The sequence below is a fragment of the Amphiura filiformis genome, chromosome 2 (genome assembly GCF_039555335.1).
Source record: "Amphiura filiformis chromosome 2, Afil_fr2py, whole genome shotgun sequence".
Classification (NCBI taxonomy): Eukaryota; Metazoa; Echinodermata; class Ophiuroidea; order Amphilepidida; family Amphiuridae; genus Amphiura; species Amphiura filiformis.
The window spans coordinates 50,333,726-50,358,076 of record NC_092629.1 but is presented as its reverse complement, the minus strand read 5'-3'; the positions used below and the strand labels follow the sequence as shown (position 1 = coordinate 50,358,076).

The 24,351-nt window shown below is 37.6% G+C and overlaps 1 protein-coding gene across 3 annotated transcripts in view; it reads right to left on the bottom strand.

The window, feature by feature from the left end:
• Positions 1-780: 780 nt before the first annotated feature.
• LOC140146331 (lysophosphatidylcholine acyltransferase 2-like) overlaps positions 781-24,351 on the bottom strand; it is a 62,809-nt gene continuing 39,238 nt past the window's right edge. For all 3 annotated transcript variants that reach the window (XM_072168132.1, XM_072168133.1, XM_072168135.1), the window contains 8 exons: positions 22,621-22,794; positions 21,586-21,679; positions 15,455-15,592; positions 13,346-13,471; positions 12,843-12,990; positions 12,523-12,621; positions 8,897-9,035; positions 781-8,255 (listed from right to left, as the gene is read on the bottom strand). In XM_072168132.1, the coding sequence (XP_072024233.1) occupies positions 8,116-8,255; positions 8,897-9,035; positions 12,523-12,621; positions 12,843-12,990; positions 13,346-13,471; positions 15,455-15,592; positions 21,586-21,679; positions 22,621-22,794 (1,058 nt within the window). In that variant the 3' untranslated portion in view covers positions 781-8,115. The remainder of the gene's footprint in view (positions 8,256-8,896; positions 9,036-12,522; positions 12,622-12,842; positions 12,991-13,345; positions 13,472-15,454; positions 15,593-21,585; positions 21,680-22,620; positions 22,795-24,351) is intronic.

The window sequence follows — 24,351 nt, the reverse complement described above, 5'->3', positions numbered from 1 at the left end:
CCCATTTCAAGTTTTCTATTGTTGTCATCCAACAATACACTTGATTTCATCTAAAATGTACATATTGGGAGCATTTGTTAGCCCAAATAACACCTTATTTCACCCACAATCATGCATTGTTTTTGTTCTTCATGCTCAAATAAGCATTAAATGTACATTAATTGTATTTGTCAGCCACAATTGTTTCTTTTGTTCTTCATGCTCAAATAAGCATTACATTTACATATTGGGTGCATTAGGCAGCCCAAAAATACACCCTATTCCACCCACAATTATGTTTCTTTTGTTTTTCATGCTCAAATAAGCATTAAATTTACATATTGATTGTATTGATTGTAACATTGATTGTTTTGTCAGCCCAAAATATACACCTTACTTAATCGTAACTAAGCTTTTTGTTCTTTAAGCTCAAATAAGCACCAAATTTACCATATTGGGAGCATTTGTCAGCCCAAATTACACCTTATTTCACCCACAATTATGTGTTTTTGTTCTTCATGCTCAACTAAAGCATCAAATTTACATATTGGGTGCATTTGGCAGCCCAAAAATACACCTTATTTCACCGCAATTGTGATATTTTTGTTATCCATCAGCCCAAGACGCACACTGGGCTATTCCAGTTGAAATCCATACACCCCTTATGGAAGACATGACCTTACAGGGAGTGTGAATTTCAAATGGGATTACCTGAATGGGTGACTCCATTTGAAATCTACACCCCTGTGTGGGAGATTAAGGTCATGTCTTCCATAGGGTGTATGGATTTCAACTGAATAGCACATTAAAATCAAGTGCTCCATATATTTATTACTCTATAAAATATAGTTCAAGTTACTGTGAACAGACTATTTCTTACACCATAAATTTTTACAACTGTGAATTGACCTTTTCGGAAAATCCCACAAGTCATTGTGGGTAGACCAGAGACGTCATCACACCGAAGCGCACGTCGTTACTGCGCACTTCACAGCTTTGAAATGCACAGTAACGGCGTTCGCTAAACAATGTTTACCCGCCAAGAATTGTGGGGTTTACAGAAAAAGATCAATGTCTACTGTGGCATCAATCTTGTCATGACTCAACTCCGTTCACTTAAAAAGCGACATTCACCAATTTTAACTTGGGGTTATAACAATTATCAATTATGCTGTTACTTCCTTAGCATAAGGACGAGCTTGTATTGTAAACTGCACAAAAAACTTTATACTTCAAACAAAACCAGGATCGTTATCAAAAATACATATTAAAATTTGTGTACATTTTACACCAATTTGGGTGTATTTTACACCAATTTGGGATTTGTATACATTTAACACCAATTTGGGTGCATTTTACACCAATTTGGGCGTATTTTACAACTTGGGTGTATTTTACACCAATTTGGGTGTATTTACACCAATGTGGGTGTATTTTTTAGCTTAATATTTTGTAAACTTCATGAGACCATGTCAACATGTCATATGCCACGCACAAGTAATTCACTTTGTAATTATACAGGGTGCTCCAAACACAAAATAAAACATTGCAAGGTACTTTTTTGACAGGCCATTATATCTCTCACCCAAGGCACACATTTTTGTACAATTTAACTTTTTTTCTGTAAAATTTACGATAAAAAAACAACAACTATTTTTATAATTAATTTTTTTTCAATAAAGTGATAACAATATCTTAACAACAGTTACATCAGTTGGGTTATTCCAGTTGAAATCCATACACCCTGTATTGAAGACATTACCTTAATCTTCCACACAGGGAGTACGATTTTTAAATGGGGTTACCTGAATGAGCGACTCCATTTGAAATCATCACTCCCTGTGAGGGAGATTAAGGTCATGTCTTCCATACGGGGGTGTATGGATTTCACCTGGATAACCCATCAATTGTTTGATCAAAGTCATGCATTTGATTGTGATTTTCTTGTGGTAATAAGGACAGGTTTAACCACACATGTACAACTGTATTTCTAACAGAGCACCTGATTGGTTCATTACATCATATAATCATCTGAGTAACCAATCAAAATAGATCTTTTAGATCTATCATCAATTTTAAGCTTAATCCCCTTACTATACGGACTATTCTTACCATATCTCTGATTGGTTCAATACACAATATACCCATAGTTGTGACCAATCAAAATAGTTCTTAGATGCCGATAGTTAAGTTCCATTGCAGGCAAATTGAAGTCGGGTTAATAAAGTTGTTCAAGTTTGGGTGAACAGACTATAGAAGAGATTCAACAGGAATTCACAAATCAGATTTTAAATGTTTTCATCGTAAAAATTCCAATAAAAACTCACTTGTTTTCCCACACAGGGAGTGTGAATTTCAAATGGAGTCACCAATTTTGGTGACGCTCCTTCATGTGTGGGAGATTAAGGTCATGTATTCCATGGAGGGTGTATGGAATTCAACTGGAATTGCCCAATGAATGTGAATATATATAATCTGTTCACTCTTACCTGAACAAGTAAAACAATTCAGAATAGACCATACTACCACAAGACCCCACAGTGGGCTGTTCCAGTTGAAATCCATATACCCCTATGGAAGACATGACCTTAATCTCCCACACAGGGGTGTAGATTTCAAATGGAATCACCCATTTAGGTAACTCATTTGAAATTCACACTCCCTTTGTGGAAGATTAAAGATCATGTTTTCCATAGTGGGTGTATGGATTTCAACTGGAACTGCCAATTCTCATTTGATCAGTATACACAATTTTTGATCGCAATCTCGATCACATTTTGGAATAAAAATAACATTTTGATCAACAAATATTTTGCAAATTTTTACTAAGAAGATAAGCCACATTAATAATGTACATTAGACACTTTTACCATATATTACCATATATATGGGGTTCCTCTTACCATAAGGGATTCCTCTTACCCTGTATGGGGCCCGCTTACCATAAATGGGTTTCTCTTGCCATATATGGGGCTCCTATCACCATAAATGTACATATATGAGAAACTGTACAAAACTTCCCAGCCATAAACTCTCTTACCATATATGGGGTTCCTCATACCCTATATAGGGTTCTTCTTACCATATATGGGGTTCCTCATACCATATATGGAGTTCCTCACACCATACATGGTGTTCCTCATACCATATATGGGTTCCTCTTACCTTATATGGAGTTCCTCACACCATACATGGAGTTCCTCATACCATATATGGGTTCCTCTTACCCTATATGGAGTTCCTCTTACCATATTATATTTCTCCTACCCTATATGGGGTTCCTCTTACCATATATGGGGCTTCCTCTTAACACATATGGGGTTCCTCTTACCATATATATGGGGGTTCCTCTTACCATATGCAACCATCCAACATGGACCAGGTGTGAAATTGCCAGGGCCTTTTAAGAAATATGGCTCAATAAACTAAAAAAATAGAATTTCAAGAGGATTATTTATTATTTGAGTGACTATTTAGTGAAAATATAGTATTTACCATGCAATTATCACATGTGATACATCATTTTAAACCTTTTTTTTTTTGTACATGGTAAAACAAAATCTAAAAATAGAAAATTGCAACTTTACACCTGGTTATTACCATATATGGGACTCCTATTACCATATATGGGACTCCTATTACCATATATGGGGCTCCTATTACCATATATGGGGCTCCTATTACCATATATGGGACTCCTTGTACCAATGGGCGCCAAACCTTTGCACCATTCAAGCTTGAAGACACAAATTATCTTTCCATTTCTGGATTTTGCTCCCCCATGCATGACAATCAATATGGCTGATTTACAATAATGTTACACACAATGCAATTCTGGGTTGGTGCTCTTTGGGTCTAATCATCATTGCCAAAAAGTATCAGCCCAAATCACGGGCGATATAATCGATGTCGCCCCAAACTATCGGTTTTTATGGGACAGGAAATTACTGGAAGTCGCGGGAGCCAATGTTAAAAATAAGCCCAATGTTTTTCTTAAGCTTTGTTTCAATGGGACAGGAAATTGTCAAATGTCGCCCAATTGGGCTACCAAGTCGCAGGTTTGGCAACCCTGTGTCTAATATCTTGGGATTGGACAAATGTAGCTATTCTCGTAAATCGATTGCTATTTCAAGGCACTGTCAGTGATCAATCTCTGTAAGTGTAAAAATATTTGATATTTGTAGGATTTGGGTGTATTTCTAGGACATTTGGGTGTATTCCCAAGATATATGGATGTATTCCTAAGATATTTGGGTGTTCCTAAGATATGATTGTAAAAATATTTGAAAGTTGTAAGACATTTGGGTGTATCCCTAAGACATTTGGGTGTTCCTAAGATATTATGTAAAAATATTTGAAAATTTGCAGGATTTGCGTGTATTCATAAGAAATTCTGGTTGTATTTCTAGGACATTTGGGTGTATTCCCAAGTTATTTGGGTGTATTTCCCAAGACATTTGAGTGTATTCCTAAGACATTTGGGTGTATTCCTAAGACATTTGGGTGTATTCCTAAGACATTTGGGTGTATTCCTAAGACATTTGGGTGTATTCCTAAGACATTTGGGTGTTCCTAAGACATTGTGTATAAATATTTGAAATTTGTAGGACTTACGATCCAATAAATGAGTAATGTGGTCCTAATAGGATAGAAGGGTCCCAAATATAGTAAAAGTGTTCCCTAATATGGTAATAGCATACCTGCCAACATTGAAAATCCTAAAAAAAGAACTCAATGCGAAGTGAAGCGAGCAAAAAAAAATTATTTTCTGGAAATTAAAAAAAACCCAGATTAGTAAGATTTTTTGACACCTGGAAATCTAGAAATCTTACTAAATACGACAAAATCGTACTAGTTGGCAGGTATGTAATAGGATGATGACATTTATTATTGCAAAATGGTACCCTTATATGGTAGGATGCCTTTACTTGGTAACAGGGTCCCTAATATGGGAAAATGGTTTCCAAATATGGGAAAAGGCTTCCCAAATATGGGACAAGGGTTCCCTTATATGGTAAAAGGGAACCCTACTATGGCAGGAAGGTGCCCAAATATGGTTAAATAGCACCCTAATATAGACTAAAAGAGCGTATCTTCTATTTACATCACCAACATGTTACTTCCTTTTTGTCACGGTTACGGTTAACTTTTCTAAAAAAGGCTCAACATTTACAAAGAGATAAAAAACCCATGAGAACTACCTGCCTATTGGTCAAAAATAAGTTTTCATTATCAATTGGACCAATCAGCAACATTGTTAGAATGATTTCACCAGGCAAAAAAAATGGGGTGAATTATTTGCAAAGCTTCATTCTGATTGGTGATTAATATCATGTAATTGACCAATCAGAGACAATGTTAGATCGGCAGGTAGTGCTCAGGGGATTAAACTAATCAGGCTCTGCGTGCGTGCTGGGCATAGGCTTCAACATAAAAGTCCCAAGTTTCGAGATATTTTCTCAAAATATCAAGAGCTATCTTAAAAACCACTGAACCAATACTGAGTTTGTTTGTGTTCATTTTAATGCATTTTCATGCCGATTCGAAATATGGTCATGAAAATTTACATTCTGAATTTGTGTACAAAAATTGGAAATTTTGGGTGGAGAGTCAAGTCTTTTGACATAGGTTTGTTAACTGTACACACACTTGGGCAAAAGAAAATCTACAAATTCAGTGTATTTTCTAAACAGATTAGGTGTTTTCTTCTACAAATTGGGTGTATTTCAGCACTTTTCTCTAGCAATTGTGTGTACTTGGGTGTTCTTTACTACAAATTAGGTGTATTTCTGCAGTTTTCTATAGCCATTAGGTGTATTTGGCGATTCTTTTCTACAATTTGGGTGAATTTAATCACTTTCCCTAAAGCTTGGGTGTCCTTGGCTATAAATTACGTGTATCGCAGCACTTCTATGCACAGATTGGGTGTATCTGGGTGTTTTTTATGGGTGTTCTTTGCTACAAATTGGGAGTATTGACAGTAACATGTTAGAAAGTAAATACAAGATACACCCTTTTACTATACAATGCGCTATTCCACTTGATTATCCATACACCCCCTATGGAAGGCATGACCTTAATCTCCCACACAGGGGGTGTGAATTTCAAATGGAGTTACCGAATGGGTGACTCTATTTGAAATCTACACCCCCTGTGTGGGAGATTAAGGTCATGCCATCCATAATGGGTGTATGGATTTCATCTGGAATAGCTAGATTCGCATAAAAAGACAATTCTTGTTAAGTTTATCCTACATTTGCAAGAGTACAAATGTATATTATACAAACAATTCTCTGACATAAAATTTAACAAATTTACTAGTATATGCAAAACATGTTGTTCATATTATAATTTTACCCTGGGCTGTTCCAGTTGATATCTATACACCCCTTATAAAAGGCAAGACATTAATCTCCCAAACAGGGGGTATAGATTTCATATGAAGTCCCCCATTCAGGTAACCCCATTTGAAATTCACACTCCATGTGTGGAAGATTAAGGTTGTGTCTTCCACAGGGGGTGTATTGATTTCAACTGGAATAGCCCCATGCATAATGAAAATAAACAATCTTTAATATAAAGTATCCAAGGTTTCTTGTCCAATCAAGTGTAACAGTGTAAGAAAGGCTTATCTGCAATAGCTGCCAGGTGTCATGGTAAAAACTGTAGAAACTGCAGAAAGAAGGGTATCCTTGCACTAACACTTCAATATTAAGGGTTGTGTGCAACATTACCCATCTCTAATAGCTGGCAGGTGTCATGTGTGTACAATATAGAATACAGATATGGTCAAATATCTATAAGGCAGCTATTACAGAAAGGACATCCTTGCCTATTCCTCAATATCAAGGGTTGCGTGCAAAGATTGCCCTAACTGTAATAGCTGCCAGGTGTCATATGTACGATACAGACTAGAACCTGCAGAAAGGGCATTCTTGCCTATTCCTCAATATCAAGGGTTTTGTGCAACATTACCCATCTCTAATAGCTGCCAGGTGTCATGCGTGTACAATATAGAATACAGATATGGTCAAATATCTATAAGGCAGCTATTACAGAAAGGACATCCTTGCCTATTCCTCAATATCAAGGGTTGCGTGCAAAGATTGCCCTAACTGTAATAGCTGCCAGGTGTCATATGTACGATACAGACTAGAACCTGCAGAAAGGGCATTCTTGCCTATTCCTCAATATCAAGGGTTGTGTGCAACATTACCCATCTCTAATAGCTGCCAGGTGTCATGTGTGTACAATATAGAATACAGAAATTATCAAATGTCTATAAGGCAGCTATTTGCAGAAAGGGCATTCTTGCCTACTCCTCAATATCAACGGTTGTATGCAAAGATTGCCCTAACTGTAATAGCTGCCAGGTGTCATGTGTACAATACAGACTGTAGAAACTGTCTTATGTCTACAGGGCAGCTATTTGCAGATAGGACATCCTTGCCTATTCCTCAATATCAAAGGTTGTATGCAAAGATTGCCCTAACTGTAATAGCTGCCATGTGACATGTATTCAATAGACTGTAGAAACTGTCTTATGTCTACAGGGCAGCTATCCTTGCCTATTCCTCAATATCAACGGTTTTGTGCAATATTGCCCTATCTCTAATAGCTGCAAGGTATCATGTGTACAATACAGACTGTAGAAAGTGTCATAAGGCAGCTATTTGCAGATATGGCCTTCTTTAACTAATACCTTGATTTATATAATTGTATCCTCTAGTCTAGCATCTTTGCTTAAACCTTATACCCTGGTAATACAGGGCCATTCTAGTTGAGATCCATACACCACCTATGAAACACATGACCTTAATCGTCCACACACATGGTGTAGATTGCAAATGGAGTCAGCGTTTTAGGTAACCCCATTTTGAAATTCATGTTCCATGTGCGGGAGATTAAGGTCATGTTTTCAGTAGGGGGTGTATGGATTTCAACTGGGATAGCCCATTTTAATTTAAAAGACATATTGCGGCATTACGTTTAATGATTAGGTGTATTCTTAATACATTTGGGTGTCTTCCTGATACATTTGGGTGTATTTTACATGTATATAAATGTACCAGGAATACACCCAAATATATCGAGAATACACCCAAATCTATTAGGAATACACCCAAATGAGATTCCTCATTCGCTCTTCTTACTCATGCCATTGCCATTTCCTATACTGTGTCCACCGTTCGTCTGTTGCGGTGCGGCTTGTTTCTGATACGTCATGAATAGTTGCGCATATTCCGGTTTTTTCTTGGCGTATTCCCTGAAACCATCTGTGGCAAAGATAAAAGATTTTGTGTATTTTTAAAGCACTTTTCTCTAAGGATTGGGTGCATTTGGATGTTCTTTTATACAAATTGGGTGCACCTTAGCACCTGTCTCTTCAGATAGGTGTATTTGCGTGTTCTTTTATACAAATTGGGTGTATTTCAGCACTTTTCTCTTCAGATTAGATGGATTTGGGTGTTCCTTTCTACTAATTGGGTGTATGTCAGCACTTTTCTCTTCAGATTGGATGTATTTGGGTGTTCTTTTCTACTAATTGGATGTATGTCAGCACTTTTCTCTTTAGATTGGATGTATTTGGGTGTTCTTTTCTACAAATTGGGTGTATTTCAGCACTTTTCTTTTGAAATTGGGTGTATTTGGGTGTTTATCTAAAAATTGGGTGTATTTCAGCACTTTCTTTTAGATTGGGTGTATTTTCTAAAAATTGGGTGTATTTCAGCACTTCTCTTGAGATTGGGTGTATTTCGGTGTTCTTTGCTACAGATTTTCCAGATTCCACCTTATCTATCAGCATAAATAATGTCTCACATTCCATATTTTAATTTGTGTATTCTTTTCTCCCAATTGGGTGTATTTGAATATGTTACTCTAGCAACTGGGTGATTTGGGTGTTTTATCTACTTACCAAAGGTGATTTGTCCGGATTCATCCTTATCTACCAGCTTAAATAATGTCTCACATTCTTCTTTTTTCATTTCGAATGAACTGCCCAAAATGCGAGTCAAATCTTCTGATGTGATGTACCCCTTATCGCCACCAAACATCTGGAAATTAATCAACAAACAATCAATCAATAATCAGCTGGGTTTTTTTTTTCATTATAATGTACTTTTGGTGTATTTGGGTGTTCTTTTTTACAAATTGGGTGTATTTCAGCACTTTTCTCAAGAGATTGGGCATATTTTGTTGGTGTTCTTTGATACAAATTGGGTGAATTTCAGCACTTTTGTCAAATTGGGTGTATTTTGGTTTCTTTGTTACAAATTGGGTGTATTGCAGCATTTTGCTCTAGACATTGGGTGTTCTTGTTAATCAATAATCAATAAGGTGTGGCGAAAAACTTTTTTCATGGATCAACTTGGAACTTCTGGAGAATTTTACTTGCGTAGATAATACTTTTGTGCTGAAATATCAGTAAGACTGGATCATTGCTAAGACAGGTATGTAGTAAAATATTGATGGTACGGTAGTTCAAGGGCAGATCCAGGACTGCTTCCCTCATGGGTGCTGTAAAGCAGTGGCGGATTTAGAACATCGAGAAGGGGGGTTCATTTGCGAAAAATAATAAAATTGAAAAACTGGTCGCATCGCTTGCGTGACAGAGGGGGTGTCTGAGGGGGATGTGCAGAAGAAACTTTTTCAAAATGAAGACCTAATTGAAGCTATTTGGTGGACCATTTTGGCACTATTAGTGTGTAAAATTTTAGTTTGAAAAAGCCAAAAATTTGTGAATGACGGTCCACGAAACCTTTCATGGACAAGTTTTCCCTATTATTGTAGGGATATAAATTGTTTTAAACATAAATTGGTAAATGTTGAAAGCAGAAGCGAAAATGACCACTTAATATCCACTATGCAGGGGTGTGTTTGAGAGGGATGTTCCCCCTCAGAAGTTGGAAAATTTTGCAAAATGAAGACCTAATTGAAGCGATTTGGTGGACCATTTTGGCACTATTATTGTGTAACATTTTAGTTTGAAAAACCCGAAAATTTGTGAATGACAGTCCATGAAGTCTTTCGAGGACAACTTTCCCTATTAATGTAGGCCCATTTTGTTTTCAACATAATTGGCAAATGTCGAAAGAGAAAGTGGCCACTTATTATCCACTACGCAGGGGTGTCTGAAGGGGGATGTTCCCACTGCGAAGCTGGAAAATTTTGCAACATGAAGGTCCAATTGAAGCCATTATTTTGGTGCGTCATTTTTACACTATTTAAATAATTGCTTTGAACAGAAAAAAGGGCCCGAACTCAATTTGCAAAACTTTAAATGTTACACAGGCCACAGACACTTTACAAGACTTGAAACTCGCAATTATTACTAAAGCTTGCATGGATCGATGTTGAAGTCAGCATAGAGTCCATCTAAATAGGGCCTACTTCCGATCAACCAAACTGTGCCTTTTTTTTCGGCATGGAACTACTCAATTACTTATGGGTACTAAATTAGGTAGGGGTGGCATTATGAAGGAGCATTTCCTCAGTTTTACTTGGTCAAATTTCACAATGTTGGTCTTGTTGGATAGGAATGAAAAATAAACAAGGCGGTTCTCGAACCACGAGTCTCGCCTGCTTTCGCGACCACCTGCTTTTGCGATTACTTTTGGTAGAGGTAAATGAATTTGGCGGTTATCGGCTGGGCACGATTATCTGGCTGATGGTGACTGTACCCACCAAGTTTCATGCCCATGCAACAGTTTTTACTAATTTGACCTCAGATGACCCCTGGTGACCCTGAAATGACCTTCCAAAAATTTGGCTCTAAATGTTGACTGTACCCACCAAATTTCCTGCCTATCTGAAATTTTTTACTAATTTGACCTCAGATGACCCCTGGTGGCCTCAAATGACCTTCCAAAATTTGGCTTTAAAATGTTGACTGTACCCACCAAGTTTCATGCCCGTACAACAGTTTTTACTAATTTGATCTCAGATGACCCCTGGTGACCTCGAAATGACCTTCCAAAAATTTGGCTTTAAATGTTGACTGTACCCACCAAGATTCATGCCCGTACAACAGTTTTTACTCATTTGACCCCAGGTGACCCCTTGGGGCCTTGAAATGACCTTCCAAAAATTGGGCTTGAAATGTTGACTGAACCCACCAAGTTTCATGCCCGTCCCACAGTTTGTACTAAATTTGACCTCAGATGACCCCTGGTGACCTTGAAATGACCTTCCAAAAATTTGGCTTTGAAGGTTGACTGTACCCATCAAGTTTCATGCCCGTACAACAGTTTTTACTAATTTGACCTCAGATGACCCCTGGTGACCTCGAAATGACCTTCCAAAAATTTTGCTTTAAATGTTGACTGTACCCACCAAGTTTCATGCCCATACAACAGTTTTTACTAATTTGACCTCATGACCCCTGGTGACCTTGAAATGACCTTCCAAAAATTTGGCTTTAAAGGTTGACTGTACCCACCAAGTTTCATGCCCGTACAATTGTTTTTACTAATTTGACCTCAGATGACCCCTGGTGACCTTGAAATGACCGTCCAAAAATGTGGCTTTACATGTTGCCTGTACCCACCAATTTTCATGCGCATTCAACAGTTTTTACTAATTTGACCTCGGATGACCCCTGGTGACCTCGAAATGACCTTCCAAAAATTTGGCTTTAAATGTTGACTGTACCCACCAAGTTTCATGCCCATACAACAGTTTTTACTAATTTGACCTCAGATGACCCCTGGTGACCTCGAAATGACCTTCCAAAAATTTGGCTTTAAATGTTGACTGTACCCACCAAGTTTCATGCCCATACAACAGTTTTTACTAATTTGACCTCAGATGACCCCTGGTGACCTTGAAATGACCTTCCAAAATTTGGCTTTAAATGTTGACTGTACCCACCAAGTTTCATGCCCATACAACAGTTTTTACTAATTTGACCTCAGATGACCCCTGGTGACCTTGAAATGACCTTCCAAAAATTTGGCTTTAAATGTTGACTGTACCAACCAAGTTTCTTGCCCATACGACAGTTTTTACTCATTTGACCTCAGATGACCCCTACATGACCTTAGTGACCTTGACCCACTAACCAATACAAACCGGTTCTGTCTTGGGTCAAGATGCACCCACCCACCAAGTTTGAGGAACGTATACTCCTAGTCTCCGAGAAAATAGGTGGAAGGCAAACTTTAACCAAAACTTTAACCAAATTTGTCACATACACACCCCCACACCCCTCTACACACATACATACATACGGAAAAGTGATTATATAGTCTCCTGCCTTATCAGGCGAGACAAAAATAATAAATGAATAAATGATGTATGATTTTTTGGGCAGCCATGTTCTGACCAGATGTTGAAAGGCCACACAGGAAAATGACTGCAAAACTTTTAACCAAAAATATCACATACACGCACCTACATTGTGAAATCACCTCCAAACGTGGACGGGAAATTGTCGTTCGCTCAGTTTCATACTGGGTTCAGCCTTCGGATTCACCCAGTATGATACTTCATGCACAATAATTCCCAGACTCTTCACCTAATAACTAATATATTGCTACTTACCCTAAATGCTAATTCTAATGTTTCTTCTCCATTGGCTGTTTCCGCTACTAGTGAACACCCAATCACATACTCTCTAAAGTCTATCTTGTTGGTGCCATCCTGACAGAAAAATATGCAAATAACCTTATTAATATGCAAAAATATGTAAATCAGTTCATTACTATGCATAAATATAATGAAGTCTATCTTGTTGGTGCCATCCTGAGAGAAAAATATACAAATAACGGCAAACATTTCCTCTACGGCGGTGGTGCAGTGAGCCTTTTTGGTCATTAATTGAACCTGAGGCATATATTGGATAATTACTTCACATAACTTACCCTATCATATAATGCAAACATTTCCTCTAAGGCGGGACTCACAGACACATTCAGATATTTGGCTAGGTCGTCGATGGTGACATAGCCTTCTGATTGCGCTATCTCGGCAAAACGGTCTAGTTGTTCTTGTAACGTCTCTAGTTTGAGTCTGCGAAAAGGAATACACCCAAATGTTTTATGAATACACCCAAATTTCTTCAGAATACACCCAAATGTAGTAGCATTAGCAATGCACCCAAATATATTAGCAATCAGTGTTGTAGGTCTAAAGACCAGGTCCATGTCTCAAGATTGTCTCGAGACCTGGTTTTGCAGGTCTCTGTCTCGGATATCAAGGTCTCGGTCTCAGACCTCAAAAGTCTTGGTCTGTAATGGTTTTAAGTTCGAGACATGAAGAAAAAATCAAACAATTTTTTGTGTTTGTTCATTCTTATTTCTTACTCTAAATTTCAATGAATGCACCCACATGTATAAGAAATACATCCAGTCATTTTAATACTTACCCTAGTTTGTTCAATATTTTCTGGAATTCCACTATTCCTGCCACAAGAGGGAGCCCTTTAGCCCTGGCATGCTCCATTAAGCGGCAGTCTTCATATGTGTGGTCTGTCACAGGTAGATTTAATGCACTGCAATCAATCAAATAATAAACCAACTAATCAATCAATCAATCATCCAACCATTCCGTAATTGCTTAGTTTCAATAGTTTAGCATTAACCTAAAGCCATGATTTCTCCGTGATACGGAAAAACAGAAAAATTCACGGAATTCGGGGTTTGCTCACAGAAATTTGAAAATGCCACAAAATAGTGAAAAACTGTGTAAAATGTCTAACTTTTGTGTTGATTTGCAAAGAAAACAAAGAAAAGTGATAATTTAGCAGTAATCAACCATTAAACAATCCATTCTAGCATTAATTCTAGGCCTACGATGCAACTCGGGGAGACTACAGTAAAACAGTACATATAATTATATAAGACAAATACACTTTTAAAACATGCTTGTATTCACTTTTCAGTGCTTTATAATGTAACACGGAAAATCACGGAATCGTCCAATTTGTAACACGGAATTTAAGTTTTGTAACATGGAAAAATCATGGCTTTACATTAACCCACGTCCTACAGAATGTTTTCATCGGCATACTAATAATGGGCTATTAATCAATTAAAGTAGGTAATGGAATAAAGGATGCATAGCCCCATTAACTACTGTACTTAAACGATTAAGCATCAGTAGACCCAGTTTTAACTACCGTTTATCAGTGGGAGCTGGTAGCCTAATGGATAGAGCATCTGTCTAGAGATCGAAAGGTCCCATGCCAGCACATTGCTTTTTTTTTCAAGTTGGGTTGTGTGCTGGTCAAGATTTGTGTTTATTTGTTGTCTTGGCTACTCATCATTTAAATCCATATATGCGCTATGGAAGATTAGTGAGGGAGATTCTGGATGTCTTCCATAGGGGGTATATGGATTTCAACTGGAATAGCCCATTGTTGAATATGGAATGGCTTCCAAAAACTTTAGGGGAGTGTGGCTGTCAAATGGAACAGCCAACTGTATACTAAATTTTCTGACATAAAAAATGGCTATTCTCTTGAGAAACCACACTTCCCCTCACAACTATTTTTACTCGGGGCACTCAACTTAAATTTTAGTTGGGGTCAGGGTTCAAATTTGGCTGTATCGCATAGCAGTTTGCTCCACATTTTGAAGTAACTGCTACCCAATTTTGCATTTGTATAGCACTTTTTATAGTGCTTTAGTATATGGAAGTATCCTGATTAAGATGAATTAGCCAAAAACTGCTACGCAAAATTTTAAAACAAATTCGAATCCTGGTAGGGGTGTGCAGCGTGCTGAACTTTGGGAACTAAGAACAAATTTTTGGGCAGAGAAGGGGCTTGATGAACTGAAATCGGGCCAAATTGGAGCTTTGGAGCTAAAAAATTTGAGCTCAAGAACTCAAATTTTCAGAATTTGAGGCTCAATGAACTATAGCATGATGTGGGACTTAAGGAACTTCCGGAGAGCCTGAAAAGGGGACCCTTGACCACCGCACATACCCGTACCACCTTTACATGTGAGTGACCCCCTCCCCGGGGTTTTAACTGCCCTAACTTTGACCATGTCAATTTCTGATTGACTTGGCATGAACACCAAGAGTGTGATTGCCAAATGGAATGGTCTATTGTACATTGAATTAGGCAATCTTAATTTAATAGTTCGTCTCAAAGCCCCCATGGGCATTAGTATAATTGCCCTCTTTTTTTTGCATGTTATTTAGCTTTTTCCAATCTTTAATTTTTTTCCAAATCCACCACACAAAAATCTCACTTCTGACATCGCCAGACGTCAAAATAACCTAAATTGTAAATCTCAATAACATTTTTTAATTATCTTGCCCATAGTGAAACCTCCTTGAGAGATGAAATTCTTGTCAAAAAGCTCATCCGACAGAAACAAAAAGTAAAAAAACCAACTGCATTCCGCATTAGGTTTTTAACTTGGGAAGGGCTCTCAGACAAACTATTAAATTGAGATGGCCTAAACAATTTTCTGACATAAAATAGGCCATTCAATTTAGAAACGACACTCCCTTTGCCACTTACTTTGCTATAACGGCCCTAACATTATTGGCAAATAATTTAGGGTCATCTATTTCTGCTTGGCTAGGCTTGTAGACCGGTAGAAATTCAAGCTCCAGTTTATTGTCAAAATTGCACATAGTTAACCACAACAATGAAAATCTGTAACAAACAAAAAGAGAAAAACACAATGTTATTATGTCTCATGATATCCTGTCTTGTAGCATTCAAAAACAGATCTTGATGTACAGCATGGATTAGTACATTGGGACATGTAACTGATCTTGAGGAACATCCATGGATTAGTACATTAGGACATATAACTGATCTTGAGGAACACCATGGATTAGCTCATTGGGACATACAACTGATCTTGAGGAACACACATGGATTACTTCATTAGGACATATAACTGATCTTGAGGAACACCATGGATTAGCTCATTGGGACATACAACTGATCTTGAGGAACACACATGGATTAGTTCATTAGGACATATAACTGATCTTGAGGAACACCATGGATTAGTTCATTAGGACATACAACTGATCTTGAGGTACACCATGGATTACTTCATTGGGACATATAACTGATCTTGAGGAACACCATGGATTACTTCATTGGGACATACAACTGATCTTGAGGAACACCATGGATTACTTCATTGGGACATACAACTGATCTTGAGGAACACCATGGATTACTTCATTGGGACATACAACTGATCTTGAGGAACATCCATGGATTAGCTCATTGGGACATATAACTGATCTTGAGGAACACCATGGATTAGCTCATTGGGACATATAACTGATCTTGAGGAACACACATGGATTAGTTCATTAGGACATACAACTGATCTTGAGGAACACCATGGATTAGCTCATTGGGACATATAACTGATCTTGAGGAACACACATGGATTAGTTCATTAGGACATACAACTGATCTTGAGGAACATCCATGGATTAGTTCATTAGGACATATAACTGATCTTGAGGAACACCATGGATTAGTTCATTGGGACATACAACTGATCTTGAGGAACACACATGGATTAGCTCATTGGGACATATAACTGATCTTGAGGAACACCATGGATTACTTCATTGGGACATACAACTGATCTTGAGGAACATCCATGGATTAGTTCATTAGGACATATAACTGATCTTGAGGAACACACATGGATTAGTTCATTAGGACATATAACTGATCTTGAGGAACACCATGGATTACTTCATTGGGACATATAACTGATCTTGAGGAACACCCATGGATTACTTCATTGGGACATACAACTGATCTTGAGGAACATCCATGGATTAGTTCATTAGGACATATAACTGATCTTGAGGAACACCATGGATTAGTTCATTAGGACATATAACTGATCTTGAGGAACACACATGGATTAGTTCATTAGGACATATAACTGATCTTGAGGAACACCATGGATTACTTCATTGGGACATATAACTGATCTTGAGGAACACCATGGATTAGTTCATTAGGACATACAACTGATCTTGAGGTACACCATGGATTACTTCATTGGGACATATAACTGATCTTGAGGAACACCATGGATTACTTCATTGGGACATACAACTGATCTTGAGGAACATCCATGGATTAGTTCATTAGGACATATAACTGATCTTGAGGAACACACATGGATTAGTTCATTAGGACATATAACTGATCTTGAGGAACACCATGGATTACTTCATTGGGACATACAACTGATCTTGAGGAACATCCATGGATTAGTTCATTAGGACATATAACTGATCTTGAGGAACACCATGGATTAGTTCATTAGGACATATAACTGATCTTGAGGAACACACATGGATTAGTTCATTAGGACATATAACTGATCTTGAGGAACACCATGGATTACTTCATTGGGACATACAACTGATCTTGAGGAACATCCATGGATTAGTTCATTAGGACATATAACTGATCTTGAGGAACACACATGGATTAGTTCATTAGGACATACAACTGATCTTGAGGAACACCATGGATTAGTTCATTAGGACATATAACTGATCTTGAGGAACACACATGGATTAGTTCATTAGGACATACAACTGATCTTGAGGAACATCCATGGATTACTTCATTGGGACATACAACTGATCTTGAGGAACACCATGGATTAGTTCATTAGGACATACAACTGATCTTGAGGAACACCATGGATTAGTTCATTAGGACATACAACTGATCTTGAGGAACACCATGGATTAGCTCATTGGGACATATAACTGATCTTGAGGAACACCATGGATTACTTCATTAGGACATATAACTGATCTTGAGGAACACACATGGATTAGCTCATTGGGACATATAACTGATCTTGAGGAACACACATGGATTAGTTCATTAGGACATATAACTGATCTTGAGGAACATCCATGGATTAGTTCATTAGGACATATAACTGATCTTGAGGAACACCATGGATTAGTTCATTAGGACATACAACTGATCTTGAGGAACACCATGGATTAGCTCATTGGGACATATAACTGATCTTGAGGAACACCATGGATTACTTCATTAGGACATATAACTGATCTTGAGGAACACACATGGATTAGCTCATTGGGACATATAACTGATCTTGAGGAACACACATGGATTAGTTCATTAGGACATATAACTGATCTTGAGGAACACACATGGATTAGCTCATTGGGACATATAACTGATCTTGAGGAACACCCATGGATTACTTCATTGGGACATACAACTGATCTTGAGGAACACACATGGATTACTTCATTGGGACATACAACTGATCTTGAGGTACACCATGGATTACTTCATTGGGACATATAACTGATCTTGAGGAACACCATGGATTAGTTCATTGGGACATATAACTGATCTTGAGGTACACCATGGATTAGTTCATTGGGACATACAACTGATCTTGAGGAACACACATGGATTAGTTCATTGGGACATATAACTGATCTTGAGGAACACCATGGATTACTTCATTGGGACATATAACTGATCTTGAGGAACACCATGGATTAGTTCATTAGGACATACAACTGATCTTGAGGTACACCATGGATTACTTCATTGGGACATATAACTGATCTTGAGGAACACCATGGATTACTTCATTGGGACATACAACTGATCTTGAGGAACATCCATGGATTAGTTCATTAGGACATATAACTGATCTTGAGGAACACACATGGATTAGTTCATTAGGACATATAACTGATCTTGAGGAACACCATGGATTACTTCATTGGGACATACAACTGATCTTGAGGTACACCATGGATTACTTCATTGGGACATACAACTGATCTTGAGGAACATCCATGGATTAGTTCATTAGGACATATAACTGATCTTGAGGAACACACATGGATTAGTTCATTAGGACATATAACTGATCTTGAGGAACACCATGGATTACTTCATTGGGACATACAACTGATCTTGAGGAACACCATGGATTACTTCATTGGGACATACAACTGATCTTGAGGAACATCCATGGATTAGTTCATTAGGACATATAACTGATCTTGAGGAACACCATGGATTAGTTCATTAGGACATATAACTGATCTTGAGGAACACACATGGATTAGTTCATTAGGACATATAACTGATCTTGAGGAACACCATGGATTACTTCATTGGGACATACAACTGATCTTGAGGAACATCCATGGATTAGTTCATTAGGACATATAACTGATCTTGAGGAACACACATGGATTAGTTCATTAGGACATACAACTGATCTTGAGGAACATCCATGGATTAGTTCATTAGGACATATAACTGATCTTGAGGAACACCATGGATTAGTTCATTAGGACATATAACTGATCTTGAGGAACACACATGGATTAGTTCATTAGGACATACAACTGATCTTGAGGAACATCCATGGATTAGTTCATTAGGACATATAACTGATCTTGAGGAACACCATGGATTAGTTCATTAGGACATATAACTGATCTTGAGGAACACCATGGATTAGTTCATTAGGACATACAACTGATCTTGAGGAACACCATGGATTAGCTCATTGGGACATATAACTGATCTTGAGGAACACCATGGATTACTTCATTAGGACATATAACTGATCTTGAGGAACACACATGGATTAGCTCATTGGGACATATAACTGATCTTGAGGAACACACATGGATTAGTTCATTAGGACATATAACTGATCTTGAGGAACACACATGGATTAGTTCATTAGGACATATAACTGATCTTGAGGAACATCCATGGATTAGTTCATTAGGACATATAACTGATCTTGAGGAACATCCATGGATTAGTTCATTAGGACATACAACTGATCTTGAGGAACATCCATGGATTACTTCATTGGGACATACAACTGATCTTGAGGAACACCATGGATTAGTTCATTAGGACATACAACTGATCTTGAGGAACACCATGGATTAGCTCATTGGGACATATAACTGATCTTGAGGAACACCATGGATTACTTCATTAGGACATATAACTGATCTTGAGGAACACACATGGATTAGCTCATTGGGACATATAACTGATCTTGAGGAACACACATGGATTAGTTCATTAGGACATATAACTGATATTGAGGAACACACATGGATTAGCTCATTGGGACATATAACTGATCTTGAGGAACACCCATGGATTACTTCATTGGGACATACAACTGATCTTGAGGAACACACATGGATTACTTCATTGGGACATACAACTGATCTTGAGGTACACCATGGATTACTTCATTGGGACATATAACTGATCTTGAGGAACACCATGGATTAGTTCATTGGGACATATAACTGATCTTGAGGAACACCATGGATTAGTTCATTAGGACATATAACTGATCTTGAGGAACACCCATGGATTACTTCATTGGGACATATAACGTATCTTGAGGAACACCCGTGGATTAGTTTATTAGGACATATAACTGATCTTGAGGTACACCATGGATTACTTCTTTGGGACATATAACGTATCTTGAGGAACACCCGTGGATTAGTTTATTAGGACCTATAACTGATCTTGAGGAACACAATGGATTACTTCTTTGGGACATAAAACTGATCTTGATGTACACCATGGATTACTTCATTGGGACATTTAACTTATCTTGAGGAACACATGTGGATTAGTTCATTAGGACCTATAACTGATCTTGAGGTACACCATGGATTACTTCTTTGGGACATAAAACTGATCTTGATGTACACCATGGATTACTTCATTGGGACATATAACTTATCTTGAGGTACACATGTGGATTAGTTCATTGGGACATACAACTGATCTTGAGGAACACAAATGGTTTAGTTCATTGGGACCTATAATTGGCCAACAAGGCAACAACTGATCTTGAGGAACACCATGGATTACTTCATTGGGACATAAAACTGATCTTGAGGAACACCATGGATTACTTCATTGGGACATAAAACTGATCTTGAGGAACACCATGGATTACTTCATTGGGACATACAACTGATCTTGAGGAACACCATGGATTACTTCATTGGGACATACAACTGATCTTGAGGAACACCCATGGATTAGTTCATTGGGACATATAACTGATCTTGAGGTACACCATGGGTTACTTCTTTGGGACATAAAACTGATCTTGATGTACACCATAGATTACTTCATTGGGACATATAACGTATCTTGAGGAACACCCATGGATTAGTTCATTAGGACCTATAACTGATCTTGAGGTACACCATGGATTACTTCTTTGGGACAAAGACCTGATCTTGAACACCAATTGATTAGTTCATTGGGACATACAACTGATCTTGAGGAACACAAATGGTTTAGTTCATTGGGACCTATTATTGATCTTGATGAAAACCTATGGATTACTTCATTGGGACCAACAAGGCAACAACTGATCTTGAGGAACACCCATGGATTACTTCATTGGGACATAAAACTGATCTTGAGGAACACCCATGGATTACTTCATTGGGACATACAACTGATCTTGAGAAACACCATATATTAGTTCGTTGGGACCTATAACTGATCTTGACGAACATGGATTAGTTTATTGGGACCTAAAACTGATCTTGAGGAACACATATACTTACGCTCCTGGCCCATCCCAAGTCCATGTAAATGTGTCTGGCTTGGTGAGGTATCTCATTGCGATAGGCTGTACTGGTACACCAGGATAAAAGGCACCTGTAAAAAACAATCAAATGTATTAGGATTACACCAAAATGTATTAGGAATACTCCCAAATGGAATAGGAATACACCCAAATGTATATGGAACACACCCAAATGTATTAGGAATACAACCAAATATATTAGGAATACATCCAAATGTATAAGAAATACATGTACACCCATTAATGTATTAGGACTACACCCATAGAACCTAGGAGCATGAGTACAACGTTTGAAATAAGGCGCGTCCTTGCATCAAATACCCGTGAAAGTAGGCACAGACCCGCAAATTTCCAACGGTACGGGTCTGTGTGACTCGTAAAAATTGAACCAAGCAAAGAGCAGAAAATCCTAGTTTTGCTGTTCCACTGGAAAATCTGGTTAAATTTTCTACAATCTACATACCGTGATCAAGCAGAAGGTATTGGTAGATTCTTTCTATAGTCTACACCAACATTTAATACTTCATAATAGTCAGACCCTTGGAAATTAGTGAGGACCATTGAAATTTCAATGCAAGGGAGGACCCTTAGATTTTTTTTCTTAATTCAAGGCCTGACCCGAATACCCCCAATATTCTCCCCATACCTGCCGGCGCGATAGTATGTGGCGGTATAGGGAGTCCCGGTTCTCTAATTCTGTGGGCATTACCTATTGGTACATGTCCCTCCTTTAAATGATATGAGACACGACCTATTGGTACATGTTCCTTCTGGAAAGATATCAATGACCTTTTACATGACCTTTAACCTTTAAACTATTAACTCTTGGTACATGTCCCTTCAATGACTTTCGATATGACCTTTAACCTTTCAACTTACCTCCTTTATATGATATGAGGCATGACCTTGGTACATGTCCCATCTGGAAAGATATCAATGACCTTCAACGTGACATTTAACCTTAAACCTTTTAACAATGACCTTTGATATGACCTTTAACCTTTCAACTTACCTCCTTTAAATGATATGAGACATGTCCTATTGGTACATGTCCCTTCTGGAAAGATAACTATTTGTGGCCACCCACTGTTAGGTTGACATCTTCTTTTTATCTCTTTGATTGTGTTTAACCTTGAATTAGGATCTTTTCTTGAAACATATACAGGCTGAAGAAAATTTACTAATGCTGTGTGCATAAAAGGGATAAAAAGAAGAAAAATATATAAGTTTGATAATAATGTTTATCAAATGTCATATATTAGCATGGCGGGACTTGAGAGACTGAATGATTTGACTAAAATGTTCAAAATTATAAAGATAATACCAAATGGTTTATAATTACAACGCTCATATCTTTAGTAACCTCCCCACCCATTTTCTTTCTTTTTTGAAGTTTTTGTATATCAAGCCTGATTATTCCAGTATCTTTTGCTAACAAAATGGGTTATTCATTCCTACACCCCTATGGAAGACATGATCTTAATCTTTCACACAGGGAGTGTGAATTTCAAATGGGGCACCTGAATGGGTGACTCCATTTGAAATCGACACCCCTGTGTGGGAGATTAAGGTTGTGTCTTTTCTTGGGGGTGTATGGAATAGCCCAAGGGGCGCTTATAGGAAGATGAACTTTATTTTATACACCCAAATGTATTCGGTATAGAACAAAAAAAATGTTAGAAATACACCCAAATGCATCAGAAATACACCCAAATGTATTAGGAATACACCCAAATGTATATGTATATACCCAAATGTTTTGTTCTGAATTTTGTACGCCAAAATGTTTCAATTTACTGGCTATTCCATTTGAAATCAACACTCCCCATGAGTAAGGTTTCAAACCACAAGCTTTTATGTTATACCAAAAGCTGCAATTTTACCATATACAGGGGAGTATGGGTTTCAAAATAATTAACCCTAGCCAATTCTATTTGAAAAACAAGTGGAATACTTTCCTTGAATTTTTCACAGGGGTTATGGTATGATATGAGCATAAGGGTGCAAAGTTGCGAAAATGTTAATTAATTGTATTCAATTCAACAATGTCAACAGTAGTATACTAATCAAATATTTACAATGACAACAAAATAAATACGATATTATAAATACACCACAATGTATACAATGTGTTAATTATCCATGCACAACAAAAATAAAATAAAATTATTATAATTAGTACAAAAGCGTGCGAATATAACACCCAAATGTATAAGGATACACCTGCATGAAAATAGTAAAGATTAGTGCAAAAGCATGCTACAAAAATGCAATGATATAAAACCCACAAGCCTCAGCACCCTTTACAAAACATAAGCACTTACTGTATCAGTGGTAATTTTCGCGAGGGTTTTATTTTCGCGAATTTCGCGATTAGAGCTCCAACCGCCAAAAATAACACCTCGCTAATGTATGCAATAATGTATTACAAGTATAGGGAAGGACTGGGCAATCGCGAAAATAACTTTCGCGAAAATGTGTCTCTCACTCCAAATCGCGAAAATAACTATACGCGAAAATTACCACTTATACAGTACTATATATCACACCCAAATGTATTAGGAATACACCTAAATGTATTAGGAACACACCTGGAAATGTACTAGGAATACACCCAAATGTATTTGGAATACACCCAAATGTATTAGGAATACACCCAAATGTATAAGGAATACACCCAAATGTATTAGGAATACACCCAAATGTATAGGAACACACCCAAATGTATTAGGAATACATCCAA